At 38.1% G+C, this 16,023-nt stretch overlaps 1 protein-coding gene across 1 annotated transcript in view; it reads right to left on the bottom strand.

The window, feature by feature from the left end:
• LMBRD1 (LMBR1 domain containing 1) overlaps positions 1–16,023 on the bottom strand; it is an 80,154-nt gene that overhangs the window by 45,712 nt on the left and 18,419 nt on the right. The window contains exons 4-7 of the mRNA XM_055714271.1: positions 13,584–13,678; positions 12,555–12,622; positions 7,070–7,158; positions 2,180–2,253 (exon numbers count right to left, since the gene is read on the bottom strand). Coding sequence (XP_055570246.1) covers positions 2,180–2,253; positions 7,070–7,158; positions 12,555–12,622; positions 13,584–13,678 — 326 coding nt within the window. The remainder of the gene's footprint in view (positions 1–2,179; positions 2,254–7,069; positions 7,159–12,554; positions 12,623–13,583; positions 13,679–16,023) is intronic.

Below are 16,023 nucleotides of genomic sequence, written 5' to 3'. Positions count from 1 at the left end.
GCTTACAACCAATCCATACTCAAAAATAAATAGGGAAGTAACATTGTAAGTAAGGAATATTAGCAATAAGTTACAGAACTTCCAAACTGTTTACATTTCAGTCAGCAATAAATTTCTGCAAAATAAGACAATCTTGCATTTTAGATGCTTACTAAGAGTTAAAAACCCATACTTGGGTAGCTGCTTGAAGAAAATACTGAGGATGTTCTCCCAGCTGATGAGTTGCTTCTAAATTATAGTCTCAAGAAAGCTAAAAAACACTACATGTGCTCTGCAGTAATGTAACTGCACAAGAGTATAATCTTTCCATCCATGATTATGGGGAACAATTTTAAAAGCTGACATATTATTACAGGCTAAGCAAAGGTCTGGATCTTTTTTGACAAGCATACAATCTAGATGGCAGCTATACAGCCTGGATGATCTAGTGAACCATGTCCATCAGAAAAAGCTTAAAATAATAAATAATTTGGGTCAAGTTAAAGCACTTAGTCAATGGGACTGAGAGCAATTCAGCTCACATGAGATACCTACTAGTTGATCCACCGAATTGCTCTCCTACCTACTGCAGAGCCTGACAGCCACTGAGCTGTCAGTGTTCTGACACATCTAAGAACCTGTACCGAATTGCCTCCCATCATCCCGCTCTAACTTAGACCAGCTGAAGTCACTAGTATAGAGACAGAAAACCATCAGCTATGCTCGTTACTCAATTTAGGTTTAAGAGTCTAAATGTATATTTAGCAGGTACTTTACCCCCTTACCCAGTTATTAATAGAATACCCTTCTCTTATATCCTTAGTCTATGATAATATTATCCATTATCCTTTGCCTGACAGCAAGCTACCACAAAACATTTCCTCGGCTAGCAAGGCTTCAAAATAGCGTATTGCATGAGCTATTGTTATGGTGCCACTTAAGAATTTACTAGCAAAGCTACATGGAAATAACTTTACTATGTTACAGTCAGGCTGCAATGGAAGAGAAAGTTATTTCAGCAAGGACATTGAGTTAAAGATTAAAACCTATCAGGAAAACATCATTTACTGACAAGTTTTAAAGCTTTGTCTGCAGCTATCTTAAGCTTTGATGTTTCACCTTAGTTGGAAAATTTTACCTTGATGACAAGTTAATACATGCATTACACAGATTGATTATTCAGTGACTGAAGAAATAGAACAGATTGGAAAAACCAAGTGAAAACACAAACATCAAATGTTGGCCAAAAGGTAAAAAGTTAAAATGGTTCCTCTCCTTTGAACATAAAAGCAGGAGTCAAGCAGTTGAACTAACATAACCATAATCATGATTTATAATCAGTTACAGAATGAACACTTTCAAATCCTTCTAAGCTACAGAAGGAACTGCAGCAGTTTAGTTGCATGCCTAGGACTAACAAAAATACTTCCAAGGCTTTAAAAAGCAAGCCTCTAAGCAGTTTCAAACCATTTGCTTTTAACTTTTTTGGTACTCTTGATTAAAAGGCACACATCACAGAAGATTTTTCATACTTAAAACTGAATCCTGACATGCATGGATATTTACCCTTACTCAAATTCTAGAAACAGAACTGTGAAGCAATGCTCTGCTAAAGACATTGCTTTTTCATTTCTTGAATGAAGAACAGCTTTTTACAAAAAGGGAAAGTTATGATAGAGAACATTGTGTACTTTACAAATCAAGTTATTCTGCCAGACTTTTCATTGCCAAGCTCTGCAAAGATAAAACTAAACACGTAGAAGAGTTGTATCAAGGGTTACATTCAGTATTATAGCCTGACCAGACTAAGTCTAGGTTGTGCCATCATTCAGTGAATAAAACAAGCAATATTTAGTTTTCCACTGCTGCACAGGGAAAGAGACAAAGGCTTAAAACCAGACGGAGCCAGTGAATGTGTTACAAGCCATAAGGAATAATGTGATCTCCCCTTGAGAAACACATTGAAATTAAGTCTGATCTGTACTCAAGTACTGAAACAGTGGTTCTTAAACTCACAGTAAAAAAAGTTCCTCTCATTCCAAGAAATTAAAAGTAATGTTTCAAACCATGAAAATTCAGAGCCAGAAGATACTGTTGTAGAAGCTATTTAGCATGATCACAGTCTTCTGTACAGGTATAGCCCATGATAAGTGCAAATATCATAAATGTAAAAAGCTGAAACATTTGCATAACAACTTACTGTGTAAGTGATAGCTGCCAGCATTCCAATCACAGTCAAGGAACTAATGGAAAATGAAAGAGCAGTCAAGCCATCTGGGGGAAAAAAAGAAAAAAAAAAAAAAAAGCCTGTTGAAAACTCCTAGAGATATAAGAACATTTCTTCCTGAACTGGTTTCTTGAAGTATTTAAGTTAATTAGAATGAAGAAAAAAAAAAAAAAAAAAGACATGGTTACCAGTCACAACAACTCAGATGAAAATTCACCTAGCATAGGTTTTCATCGGGAGCAGATCCTCCACCAATACTCCAAGAAGCAGGACAGTCATCTCGCCTTTGCTACAAGTTCCCAAATGTTGCATTCAAATGGTTGACTAGACACCATGAACTTGCTCCCATAGCAGTATAATGCCTCTTGACTTATTTCTGGCCTCCACAGGGTATTGTTATAATTCTCTCAATTTACATATGCGTTCTGGACAGTTCATCTTTGTTTTGTTTATCACCTGATTTCTCGTAATAAAGCACTATCCAGAGGAATCAGGGCAAGCATGGATCCTGTAACAACCAAACAAGCCAGACTGCATGCTTCAGCTTCACTCAGATCATATACAACAGAGGTCCTCAAACTACGGCCCATGGGCCAGATACATCCCCCCAGGGTCCTTAATCCGGCCTCCGGTATTTACAGACCCTCCCCCCGGCCAGGGGTTGCGGGGGGGGAAAACCAAGCAGCCACAGATGACTTCTGCCACTTCATCCGCACGCCGGCCCCCTGGTTAAAAAGTTTGAGGACCCCTGATATACACCCAGATGTACAAACTGGAAAAAGGTCAGGGGATTAAGTAGTTACTGTAGCCTTACTATCACTCTAGACATGAAAAGGGATAGTAGAAGAAAAGTGTTAAAAAACTCATCCCCAAAGGCAACAAACTCCCAGAATCCTCCTGCATTATTTTATTTTTTTTTTTTACAACAGTCCTGTCCCTAACCTCACCATGCAGGACATAACATGGCAAACTTTTTTGGTTAAACAGTTGCTTTTTATTTTTTGACAAGCATATTTTTTTTATATTATAAAATTAACTTTAAGCAACCAAGTCCAACTTTACACCCAGCCATAATAGTTCAGCTACTTAGTGTTCTCCCTATGTCCTGTCCTCCCCTCCAGTCAATTCAAGGATTTAGAGCACAAAAAATTTATTTCTACTCACACAGAATTATCAGCCAGTTTCCATTCATTACCTGGTCTCCATCCCTTTTCCTGAACATAGCATCAGGCACTCACAAACTGAGAAATCTTGTTATGGTTATCCTCTATGGGAAGCTGCATCTTTCTTCTGACCAACCCTATAGGCCTCCTTCCAAAAATATCAAAAGCTAGTACAATAGCACAACGAAATCCAACTTTGCAGCTCAAATTTGCTAGGTAATACCAAACAACTTTGCCAAACCTCACAGCAATATGTTCATAAGCATCATACTACAGCCATGTTTAAAACTGGAAAAACCCAACTCAACAAACAAAAAACACACAACCTAGCACCATTTCTCTTTTAGTGCTTGTGAAAATTTTACTTGTGTTCAAGTTTAGGGGAAAAGCCTCACATGTAAGTGACCACTATTTCCAACGTATCACACAATGTACTTCAACACATTTGATTATCCTCCTGCACTTGTCTTTGAAACCAGTATTTAACATCCATTTAATAAATGTTGAACTATGTTCAATGAAACACAAAGAAACTAACTGGCTGAAAAATGGGTAATTGTACACCAGAAGTATATTATCAGGTTCTGCCTCAGCAGATGAGTTTGCAATCCCACTACAAACCGAACAGACATAGAACATACATCTAAAATTAAGATCTTTGTTTTTCTTGGGTTAACTGCAGAAAGACAAATGAAAATGTTAAGTTAATATAGGAACAGGATAACATGTACAAGAAAAGACAACAGGCAGGAGTTTTGTCCTCATTTCTCCAGCATCTGGAACACAAGAGAACTTTAGCAACAACACTGACCAGAGACTTGATGGCTGTGGAATAGCTCTAGAAAAAAAAACAACAAAAAACACCAAACGGGGGGGGGGTGGTGGTGTGTCTTTGCAGACAGCAAGCTGAAGAGAAGAAAGCAGTGTGCCCTGGCAGCATGGTAGTCCAACAGCATCCTGGGCTGCAGCAACAGGAGCGTGCCCATCTATGAAGAGAAGGGACCATATCGGGAATACTGCAACCAGTTTTAAGGTTACCACTACAGGCAAGACAGATAAAACTGAGCAAGTTAAGGGGAGAGCTGAACTGGTCAGAGCTTGGAGCATAGGCCTCGCAGAGAAGCTAAGGGACCCAGTCTTGCTCAACCTGGAACACAGGCAGCTTTGGAGAGGCCTAATACAGCTTGCCTGCTTATCAAGGAGGTGGAGCCCAGGCTCTGCAGTGGTGCATAGTAGTTCAGCATGAGACAATGGATAGTGTGCCTATCCACACTGGATAAGAGCAAAAGTTTTTTTCCACTGAAATATCCATCCTTTGGTTTTTTTCAAGAGCTAGCTGACAAAGCCCTGTACAACCTGGTCTGACCTTACAGCTGCCTTCTTTGTTGCAGGAGACTGGACTAGATGACCTGACGTCTCTTCAGTCTCAACTATCCTATGAAATTAAACTTCACAAGAGAATGCTGGTAGAGTCAGAAATTAAAAACCAGACTTCTACACCCCAACCCAGCATCTTAATCATTAAGTCTTACTAAAAATAAGCATTAGTATACTATGCTTTCATAGCAAGGACATGTAGAGCACTGCATATTTAACTAACAGCCATATCAAGGTAGCCTAGAAAAATCAGCTTACATCTCAGCTCAACCATTGTCACTACGTGTATAAACAGTTTAAGGACCATTTTATTCTGTGCTGTCAGAATACTTATGAAGCAAGAGTAACACAAACAGGCCAACAGCCAAAATTACAAAAGAGCTATGGACTTGTCTTCCCTATTTCCTATGCTTGCAAGCACAGCTTAAAGCACAGCGTGTATTAGCATGAAAGACTGTGAGGATGTGCAGTCAAAAGGCAACAAGAAGAGCTTTGAATATGTGACCAGATGAAGATGAGGCAAAACGTGGGCCTGCTGTTGAGTGGGGCAGGGGCCCTGGTGACATAAGACATGGAAGAGTCTGAGGTACTGAATGCCTTCTTTGCCTTGGTCTTTACTAGCAAAAACAGACTTCAGGAAACCCAGGCCCAGGAAACCAGGGAGAAAGGTTGAAAGTAAGATGTACCCTTGGTAGAAAAAGATCAGGTTAGAGAATACTTAAGGAAGCTTGACTGAGTTCATGGGCCCTGAAGGGATACATCAAGTGCTGATAGAGCTGGCAAGTGTCATTGCAAGGAACTTCTAGTGAGTACAAAATTCCTAGACTAATGCAGAATGCAACTTGACCAAGGCTCGTAGCATTACATTCCAGAATATTCAGACAGAAGTCAATACTCTGATACATAGCAAGAATGAGGCACAAATCAAAATCATTGAATGGTTTGGGTTGGAAGGGGCCTTAAAGACCATCTGGTTCCAACCCTCCTTGCCATAGGCAGGGGTACCTGCACTCTGGGCAACTTGTTCCAGTGCCTCACTACCCTCACAGTAAATAATTTCTTCCTCATATCTAATCTAAATCCGCCCTCTTTCAGTTTAAAGCCATTCTGCCTCATCCTATTATTACACGCCCTTGTAAGCTGTCCCTCTCCAGATTTCTCGGCGACCCCCTTTAGGTACTGGAAGGCTGCTATAAGGTCTCCCTGGAGCTTTCCCCAGGCTGAAAAACCCCAAGCCTCCCAGCCCATCTTCACAGAAGATGTGCTGCAGCCCTCTGATCATCTTTGTGGCCCTCCTCTAGACACACTAACAGATCCATGTTTTATGCTGGGGACTCCAGAGCCAAATACAGTACTCCAGGTGGGGTCTCACAAGAGCAGAGTAGCCTGGCAGAATCGCCTCCCTTGACTTGCTGGCCATGCTTCTTTTGATGTCACCCAGGAGTCAGTTGGCTTTCCGGCCTACAAGTGCACGTTGCCAAGCCATGTTGAACTTCTCTTCCACCAACACCCCAAATATTAGAGCACTTACGCATTTGGGTTAACGTTTGTTAGACAAATTTAGTTAGCACTTTTCTGGAAACATTTGGAAAATGACAGCAAGTGTCTTAGCTCACCTGTAAAAACACATTCTTCACACGTTTGCTATGAAAGCACACCTCGGCTAAACACATGAACTGCATAAGCTAAATGTTAAATACAACTTCAGGGAGTTTGGCCTTCACAATAGTTCTTTACAGCCCTAGCAAAGCAGTAAAACAAATGCAAGCAAAACATTTAAAGAGGACAATAGTAGGAGAACAAAGGGGGGAAAAAATAAGACACACAGGATTTTCCTGTCTAAATAAGCAAAATCATTTCATAGTCATTCTTACAGTGAACAGCAGTACCACATTTATCTAGGTAAGCACTCAAAAGTTGTCATACAACAAAATACAGATTCACCATACCCTAAAAAACAGGGAACTTCATTATTCAAGTAACATTTAAAAGCTATGTTAAACAAAGACTCCATAGAAAAAAGTATTTTCCCCTCTCCACTACTAATATAGGACACAACATTGGAATATTTGCTGTCAAACGGGGGCTGTACTGAAAGCAGACACTGCCAGTGTCTCCTCTCTTTAAAGACAGATGTGTTTTTTGTGGGTTTTTTGTCTGAACAGAAAGAACAATCCTATTGCAAAAATTTTGTGTAGGTGTGCAGTTAAAGTCAAGTTAGAAAACTGTCACCACAGAAGTTAGTCTTCTTGTTCAGTCAATGATGAGTATGCCAAAATAAGTTAGTAGCAAGTTGTGCAAAACTCAGAAATCTCAAACTTACGACTACTTCCAAACTCTTCGAACAAGAGTTTCACTTTCTCCCACTCTGTGGAATTCTTCTTATTGGGAATATCCAAAGGAACAAAGGCACTGTAACAAAGAAAAAAAATAGTTTTGTTTATCCTTACTAGTAGAGTATCAAAAGAATTCTAATTCCAAGAAAACAGAAAGCCATTTATTCCTGAAGAAAAATTGTATGATGTTAGGTTTATAAAATTCTGAAGGCAATGTTTCATTTTAATCACATTCCTGTCAAATGTTATATTTAGATCAGCAGAGTTCATGTGTCTGTGCAGTGTCAGGTCTGCAGTCAATGAACAAGTGATTTTCCATTTATCAATCCTAACAAAAGGTAAGGACCCTACACTCAAGCATCATTAAAAGATGTATTAATCTGATTTACTATCCTAGTTTGACAGGCATGCAGAGGAGCAAAAGCCAAAAAAAAGCTCAAGCATCAACTGAAACATATTCTCTTGTAAATCCACACTTCTGGAAGCTAGAATAAAACAGTTAATGATTCCCACACCAAGCATTAATAAAAGGGGCATGTTTATCTTCCATTATTACAACCAAAACAACACATATGCTGCATTCCATTCCTTGTTCTGTAGTTGGCCAAGAGAACTGAACTGCAGAGAATGTAATTAAATATTTTTGACATTCCAATAAGCAGAGAGTACCAAAGAGTGCTCAGAACAATGTCATGTTGAACAGTCCCCTAGCTGAAGCTTCTTCCTGTCAAGTCTGCCATCTAAAGTCCAATAATAACAGTAACTCTTCAGCATGTCCATAGACAAGCCAGCTAGTTTTGTTACTGATGGAAAACCAGTACCTCCATACCAATCTGAAACTATAGCTTTCAGGCATAAACCAGAATACCTTCAAGTCACAAGGAAGTCAGATTTGGAGGGAAACATTTTAGGTAAAGAATACAAGAAACCAACCCAAAATCCCAAAGATACTTGTGAGCATTTTTTATGGACTTCCGTAAAGAAGAGTGTATCATTAGATCCCTGCTTCAAGTCCCAATAAACCAGTGAATAACAAATATGCATCCTCCAGGAGTATGCCTTAAGCTTCAAGTACAGAACATAAGCATATATTTCAAAAGTTGGTGCTAAACTGTGTGCACTTATCACATGAAGATCAAACACAAACTCTGGAAAGCTTAAGTTTTAAAGATTAAAATTTTAACTTGTAAAAGTGTTTGATTCCTAGCTTCTTGACTAACCAGTAGATTAAGGCTAGCATTTACTTAAGTTAACCATGCTTGCCATTATTGATTTTGTCCTTTAATCTGCTTCTAGTAGAAATTCTTCCTGTAAAATAGTACCCAGGCAAAAATCAAGACACAGGTATTAATACAGAGTTTGGCAAAATTTCTGTTTACAAGAGATAGCAATATAATTAACTGCAGGTTTATTTGCTAAAAGGAGTTAAAATAGGAGACTGGGAAACTAAGCAAGCTCAAGTTCTTTTATTTTAGCATCAATATAAACTTGCTATCTATGGACCACATGCAGGGAAAAAGTGACATGAAAAACCATCCTGATACTTAACTTCCTTGCCTTCACCACCCCCACCAGCAATAGGGTTTAAGAGTTTTTTGGGTTTTTTTCCTGACACTACCTACAACCAGCATGTCAAAGGACACAAATCAGAGCAGAAGCCACAGCACCCATTATACACACTCTTCAATTAACACTCAGCTAAACCTTGACTGAAGGAGATGGACATCAGATTCTGCTCCTGCTCAAGTTCCATGCATCAAGGGCCTCAAAAAGGAATGCAGGAGCTATAAATTCAGGTAAGATTCCTGCATGCTTGGGAATTTTCCCATCCTGAACAGGGTCCCTCAACTAGTAGCCAGAAGGCTAACTAGCCCACTTGGACAGACTTTTTGGACTCTACCTTAACAGGCCACATAAAGAACAAGACAGAATTAGCATGCCTAGCCATCTACAGACCTGCATCCAGACCATGCTCCCAGAGTATCTCCAAAACACAGACCATCATTGCACCGGCACAACACACAGCAGTTTAGGCCTATTCTTCATGCACGCTAAAGAAGAAGAAATTTGGCAAAAGCCTTGGCTATTTTGATTAAATGGTCAACACAGCCTGAAGGCCATAGTAGCCATCAACAGATTAAGAAGCTTCCATGCTAAGTAACTCCATTCACCTGTCATCACTGTGACAATACAGGTCATAGAGTTATTACAGAAAAAAAAGAGTACAAGTGCTAGTGCAGGGTTTTACAGGTGTGGCTGCGAACTTGGTGCAAGCAAACATAGAAGCTCAGCTGTGATTTCTTACACAGAGTTCTGGACACAAATGAAATGAGTAACTGCAGTTATTTTAAGAATAGAAGCAAACTACTATGCTGTTTAAAAAAACATCCTGGGAATATTACGATTAATATTTAGATCAGTAGCTAGGCTCCAGAACAAGGAAGTAAATGCAAGACAAACAGTTTAAATATTAACTTTTGGTAGGGTTAATAACACACAGGTGTAGATAGGCCAAGTCTCATCCTTAAATCAAGGAGTGCCATTAACTATCATCCTTAGGAAAATAATTTCTAGCACACTAGATTTAAACTAATTGCCCTAGAGTACATTTTGCTATAATATAATTTGCATAATTATTTATAGGCTATTTAGACATATAATCATAGCTTTTTAAAAGCTACAGTTCTAGAAAATTGCAATTAAACTGGTTACCTTCAAACAGGCAGGGAAATATTCCTTTTTGAACCAAACATTCATTAGCCTCAAAAGCAAGCATTTTAGTTCAAACCAGACACTGTATAAGTTTGCCTTAACATAGACAGTAGTATCTCTAGTCCCTTGGCTCCAGCACATGACATTTAGAGTAAATAAACCATATTCAAGCAAAGAAGATAGTTTGTAAGGGGAAGGCATTACAAGTAAACATTAGTTCCAAGTAGCCCAGTACAAATTTATCCTATTAATTTGCTTTTAATGGTACTCTGCACAAGGTTACTTGTGTGCAGAGCATTTGAGTGCTACTGCAGACATACAAAGCCTCAGGTGTGGCAAAAATGTGCAGAAGACAACAAGAATACACTACTCCTGCTAAAAATTTACACAACAGAATCCTGCTGATTGAGCTGTGTTATCATCTTTGAAAAAACCTCCAAGGTCATCTGGCACAAAACAGATACCATGTTTCCCAAAATAGTCACATAGATCTCTATTGGGGCAAGGTAAACATCTGGGTAAGAACAACATAGCAAGCTTAACACAACTTTTACAGTTTCTTTGAGGACTGCTGACCAAGAAAGAGATAGGGACTTCTTGTGCAGACCTGTCTTTAAAGGAACCGAGCTATTTATTGACCTGTTCCAATTATACAGATTACTTCCTAAAAATCAATCAGGACAGAGGTTGTCTCAATACAAAACACTAGTCATGTAAGCGCAAGAAGATAGACTATCTGCTAGGCGCTTAACGGGAATTACCCCAACTCCTCTTGCTATTGTAACCTGTGTGCACGAGTGTTCTAGTCCATTAAGACTAGCCTCCTAAAATTAAATCCAGTACATAAAATTCCAGTCTGTTTTAATGTTGGTGTGATCTCGACCACCAATAAGAAAATCTGCTACTGTATAGGCAGCACTGCAAGACTCGTCTTCACTACCACATTCAGTTGGGCCATCCATGTAGAAGCTTCAGCTCCAACACTTCTATCTCTTTCCTATCACACTGGGACTTCTGAGGGTGCTCTTTGCCCTTGCTGTGCAGTCAGTTGGCTAACCAAAATAAGTAACTTCTTCATAACAAACGTACATGAACAACTACACCCACTATTTACTACTACACTAGAACCAAAGTTCACATTTTTCTTCAGCACAGTCACCTTATTTGCTTCCTTATAAACAGAGATGTTAAGTACTGTAGTTTCCCTTAAAGGGGACAGACAAGAATTATATTCTTCCGCAGCAGCATCTTAAGTATCAAGGGTGCTTTTCTATTCAAAGGGTTTTAGGATGATGCTACTATTTAATCATTATCATCTTGAAAACAAGCAACCTCATGTGTGCAACAGCAGAAAAATTATTCCAGTTAGAACCCAGAAATACCTGTAAGTACAATACCTATAAGTAACACAGTCCTGCCTCCCTGCAGCAAATACTCCAGCTGTTTTGATCAGTGAGTTTCAAGACCATACCTGTGGAGAAGCACTGTTCAGTAACTAACTTAGTCCCAGGCCAAGTACTACAACTGTCTGGTTTGCAAGTCCATCTCACTGTCATATGGCACAGTATCAGAGGGGGATTGTGGAAGCCACTGTAATTTATAAGGTGTGAAGACTTTAAAGAACAAGCCTAAGAACACAGAAGACAATGAGGAAGTCAAGAATCAAGTTCCATCTTACTGGAAGCGAGGGTCAAACATGCTTACAGCTACTGCGGATTCAGCTGACAGCTACTGTAGATACTGCAAAATTGTCTCAACTGGATATATTATATAGTGCATATATACGCCACGATGTGAGCCACCAGTCAGAGAATCTCTTTTTGTCAGAAGCTTTAGTAATATTTCTAGATTATAATTAAGCTAACTCAAATTCCTTTAGTCTCTCATAATAGCAAATGCATAAATTTTAATTGAAAGGATATACTACTTAGTTTTGATAGAACACAAGGTACATTTCTAGAAAATTCCAGTAAGGCAGTATACAATTAGAAGCATTAATTTCACTCTGGTTTCTACTTCACACTTCGGTACTTGGATATAGATAATTTTAGCATATATTTTGTAAGTTTTACCAACTTCAATGCTGCAGTCAAAATGCCAAAAAGCTTACGACACAGCATACATTAGGAACATTCAATATTGGTGTGCATGTCATGCTTAACAGTGATCTTAAATTTGTAATACTGCTCAGAGTTTCAGAATAACAGCACTTGCTGCAAACAAGTTACCCACTTCAGTAATGCCTGCCTTTCAAACAAGTACCCGCAAAACATTCACCATACAAGGCACCGTTATGTGGTTAACCCCACACTATACTTGTGTCCTTCACAGAACACTTCCATTTAGTGAAGTACTGAACACTGAACATCAATTCATATTCCTAAAAGCGGTTTTGGGATGTCCAAAAAAAGCATTTGATAGCAGCAAAAAACACGAGCACAATTATTTTATTCCTTGTGTACGCAGATATCAATACAACTGTATCACAGCCATCATATCCTTGGTAGACATTCACACTGCACAATCAAGCAGAAGCACGAGTACCTCCACAATGAAGAAAACTATTTTAGCTTCCAGTTAAACGTTTATTTTTCAGGTACATAATTATTAGAATATTTAAACCCTAATAGGGATTAAGCTAGATATTCATTATACAGATTGAGTGCACCATAATCTATTTTTTTGATCTTGCACAGAACAAAATTCTGTTTGGGGTTCTATTTAGTATACGCCCTGTTAATGTTTAATACAAATACTTACCCAATTAAGAGAAGAACTGCACAAATTGTGATGAACCCCAGAGTATATTTGAGTGCAGTTTTAACCTGCTGTATTAAAGAGAAAGGTAATATATTAACATAAAATAAATCTAAAAGGCGTTTATCCAACAAGTTATGGCAAAGCATACTTAGCATAACAGGTGTTCTACAAAAGAACCTCCACAGAACATATAAGTAGTTTTAGATAGGTCGTAAGTATACATTATTCTTGAAGAGTCTCATAGTTTGAGAGCTATGAACAATTACACTGAATTATGCTTCCATCAAACTATGCACTTGAGCAGCTGTGGCCAGAAGACAGGGTACATTTGTTCAGTGCAAATAAAAAATACTTCTAATCATAGACATAATATAAAGCATTAGTAATAAGATTTTTGAGTTTTTCTCATGTTAAAGTTAGAACTGAATAGAGGGGGAAGTGATCACAAATAAAAGACTCATTGAGAGAAGCATTTAATTTGAGAAGTTAGCACCTTACTGACATGCATTTACTGCATTTCTTGGTATGTCGTGCACATCAAAATTCATCAATGCATTACAAAAATAACCAAGTACTAGCTTCAGGTACATTACTACTGCCTACTAGAAGAAAAAAATGCAAATGCTACAAGGAAGATACACAAATTTAGTGTCTCTCTCAGTATAATCTGTCCACCTTCTACTTCAAAAACCTTTTCATACATGTTTTTAATTCTAAGGAAAATCTAATGTAAGAAGTTTTAACCTTCTGTATATGAAATCAGGCTCGAAGGAATTTGTATGCAGCAAAGAGAATTCATGGCAATACAGATGCTAATTACTTATCTCACTGAAGTTTCATTTCACATGAGACCACACTGCTTAGACTACAGTGTTAAGAGCTGCCTCAATATTTTAAAGGAACTGTAGTAACAGACTTAGAAATGCTATTAACATTGTAGTATTCAAGTTAGACAATGGTTCTTGCTTTCATTTTTGCCTGTATTCCTTTGTGTTTTCACTACTAGTGCATTTGCTACAGTGAACTTACTGAGCATGTGTTGCCATCATCTTCCTTCTCTTCATAATAGAAATAGACAAAGGGAATCCACAGAAAGACACAGAACAGTATGATGGAGTACAAAGCTAGGAGAAAGAATGTAATTAAGTGAAGAGACAAAGTTACATTGGTACTTCATTTACTGCATAGCAACTCAAAGGAAAGAATAAAACATTAGTTTTCTCTCATTCTAGCTCTTACTAATTTAACGCATTGAAGTTAATAAAATTTACTAGCCAGCATATCAACTATTACTGTTTTCTGAACTCAGGACTTGTAGAATCAGCTATTTCAGACTAAGGATTTACAGATACAACTTCAAGTCAGCAGTGGTAAAAAGTCTAAAAGTAATTATCTGCCTGCAGGTGATATACAGGACTAGCACACTGGGGAAGAGGTAGCATACAGTATAGTGAATAAAGCAAGCTATGCCACCTAATAAGTTGTTCATAAAAAAAGGTATACAAAAATATAACAAGTTTGAAGATATTTTGATCACTGGACACCATTTCAGGGGATGTTCTACTACTAATCTAAGTATGTTATACATGGAATGCATGGTTCTGTTATTGATGACATCAATTCACAAAACAGGACAAGCCATAGCAATATAGCATCATTTACCAACCCTTTTTTTTAAGGGGGGGACTAATTGGAGATCTTCACATACATTTAGCTGAGTAGCCACTAAATCAAAACAGTTATACTGCTCTATTACTTTGATGCACAGGTGAACTTAAGAGACTTTAAACCAGCTAGTTTAACTTAAGTGAAGGGTTAAACTAACACATTAGTCTTCACAAATACTAATTGGCAAGTTTGAAGACATTAAGCCATTCAAAAATCAATTGGACTGATTAGCTAGAGCTATGAAGGGAAGAGATCAATTTCATATCAAGAATTTAAAGTTACAGACTTCAGTGCCCTGTTATAAGATGCTACATACTTTTTAGGACTTCATTATTTAGCAAAATCCTTTAATAAATCCAAATGTCTTATACTATGAATGTTTCAGAAGTCTACCAGGAAACTAAAAACTGTCAAGCACCATGTAACAGTATTTGTACCCCATGAGAAAGGTATCCTAGTTAACCAAGCCCTCAAAATGTTCAAACTACCACCCAACCAAGACTCCTTGTGCAAGTACAAAAATCACCCCCTCAAGTGAGTGAGTAAAAATACCCAGGGCCACACAAATCCTGTGGTCTTTGACTATTTTTAATCTTTGCCTCATTTTGCATAACTAGTGCCTTCTCAACTCTAACCAATACAATCACCCCAACTTAAGTTTGTTGCCTCCTATCTTGGCTAGTGCGCTCCTTACGGTATCCATGTGCTTCAAAGAAATCTACCTCAGTATTTTTACTGAAGGTGGTGTACAACCCAAATAAATATCAACACCTAGAACCTAAATTTGAATGAGAAATTTCTAAACAGAATTCATTCTTTGGAAAAATATTTCCAGATATTAAGAGGTATATGCTGTTTAGAGTGCTGAGCTAGTTTGGCAGCGTAACAAACAGAGCAAGTTCTTGGTTAGCTCAAACTTTCTCACATTTGCCAAGAGCATAAAATTCAGGGCTCTAAGATACCTTAAAATTTCAACCCTGAAATATAGGATTCTTAGAGCTTCTAGAACAGTACTCAAACCCCGTCAATATTGTGAATGCTTTCAGAAATCAAGTCTCTCTAATCTAGCGTCTCATTTTTGGGTGAGTTCTAAAACTACACCGTACTGTGCCAGTAAATCAGGCAAGTTACATGCATCATTAATTACAGATCAAAATAATCAGCCCATAGAGGTCACTGCAAGCACAGAAAACATCCTCCCTTCCAAGTTCTACTGTATTAACTTCAGCATACTCTGTTCAAGAAATACTACCAAAAACGTCTTCACATACTGCTATTAATATCACTGTATTCAGCTTTCAAAGGACTGTCAGAAGTGTTTAGCTTTCTGACAAGTCAGTTGCCAAGATAATACGATGTATTTCCAAAAGTCATCTATTCCAAACTTCCAGACTAAGTGGTGCCTCTCAACTCAAATGGGGAATGAGCAAGCTTAAGCCATTACAGTAAAGCTGACATCAGAGGCAATTCTACAAAACAAAACCTTTACAGAAGCTGTAACAGTTCAATATGATAAACATGTGAATACAGAGGGCTTTACATGCCAAGTGGCTGAATTCAAGTATTTTTACATATCAGATCTAACTTCCACAAAAGCAGTCAGAAAAATGACTATACCTGTTTAGGGTTAGGGTTACCTGTTCTCCAAATCCATCATTTCAGTAATACGTTGCTATATGCAGAGTTCATGTAAAACTAGATCAAGGACACACCAAAACAAGGTATTTTCATTCAGTAAGATTTAATTTCTATTGAACTACACATGGCTACCACCAGTTATACTCCAATTTCTTCAAACTCA

This window comes from Falco cherrug, chromosome 6, assembly GCF_023634085.1.
Source record: "Falco cherrug isolate bFalChe1 chromosome 6, bFalChe1.pri, whole genome shotgun sequence".
NCBI lineage: Eukaryota > Metazoa > Chordata > Aves > Falconiformes > Falconidae > Falco > Falco cherrug.
This window is presented reverse-complemented; position numbering and strand designations above follow the sequence as displayed.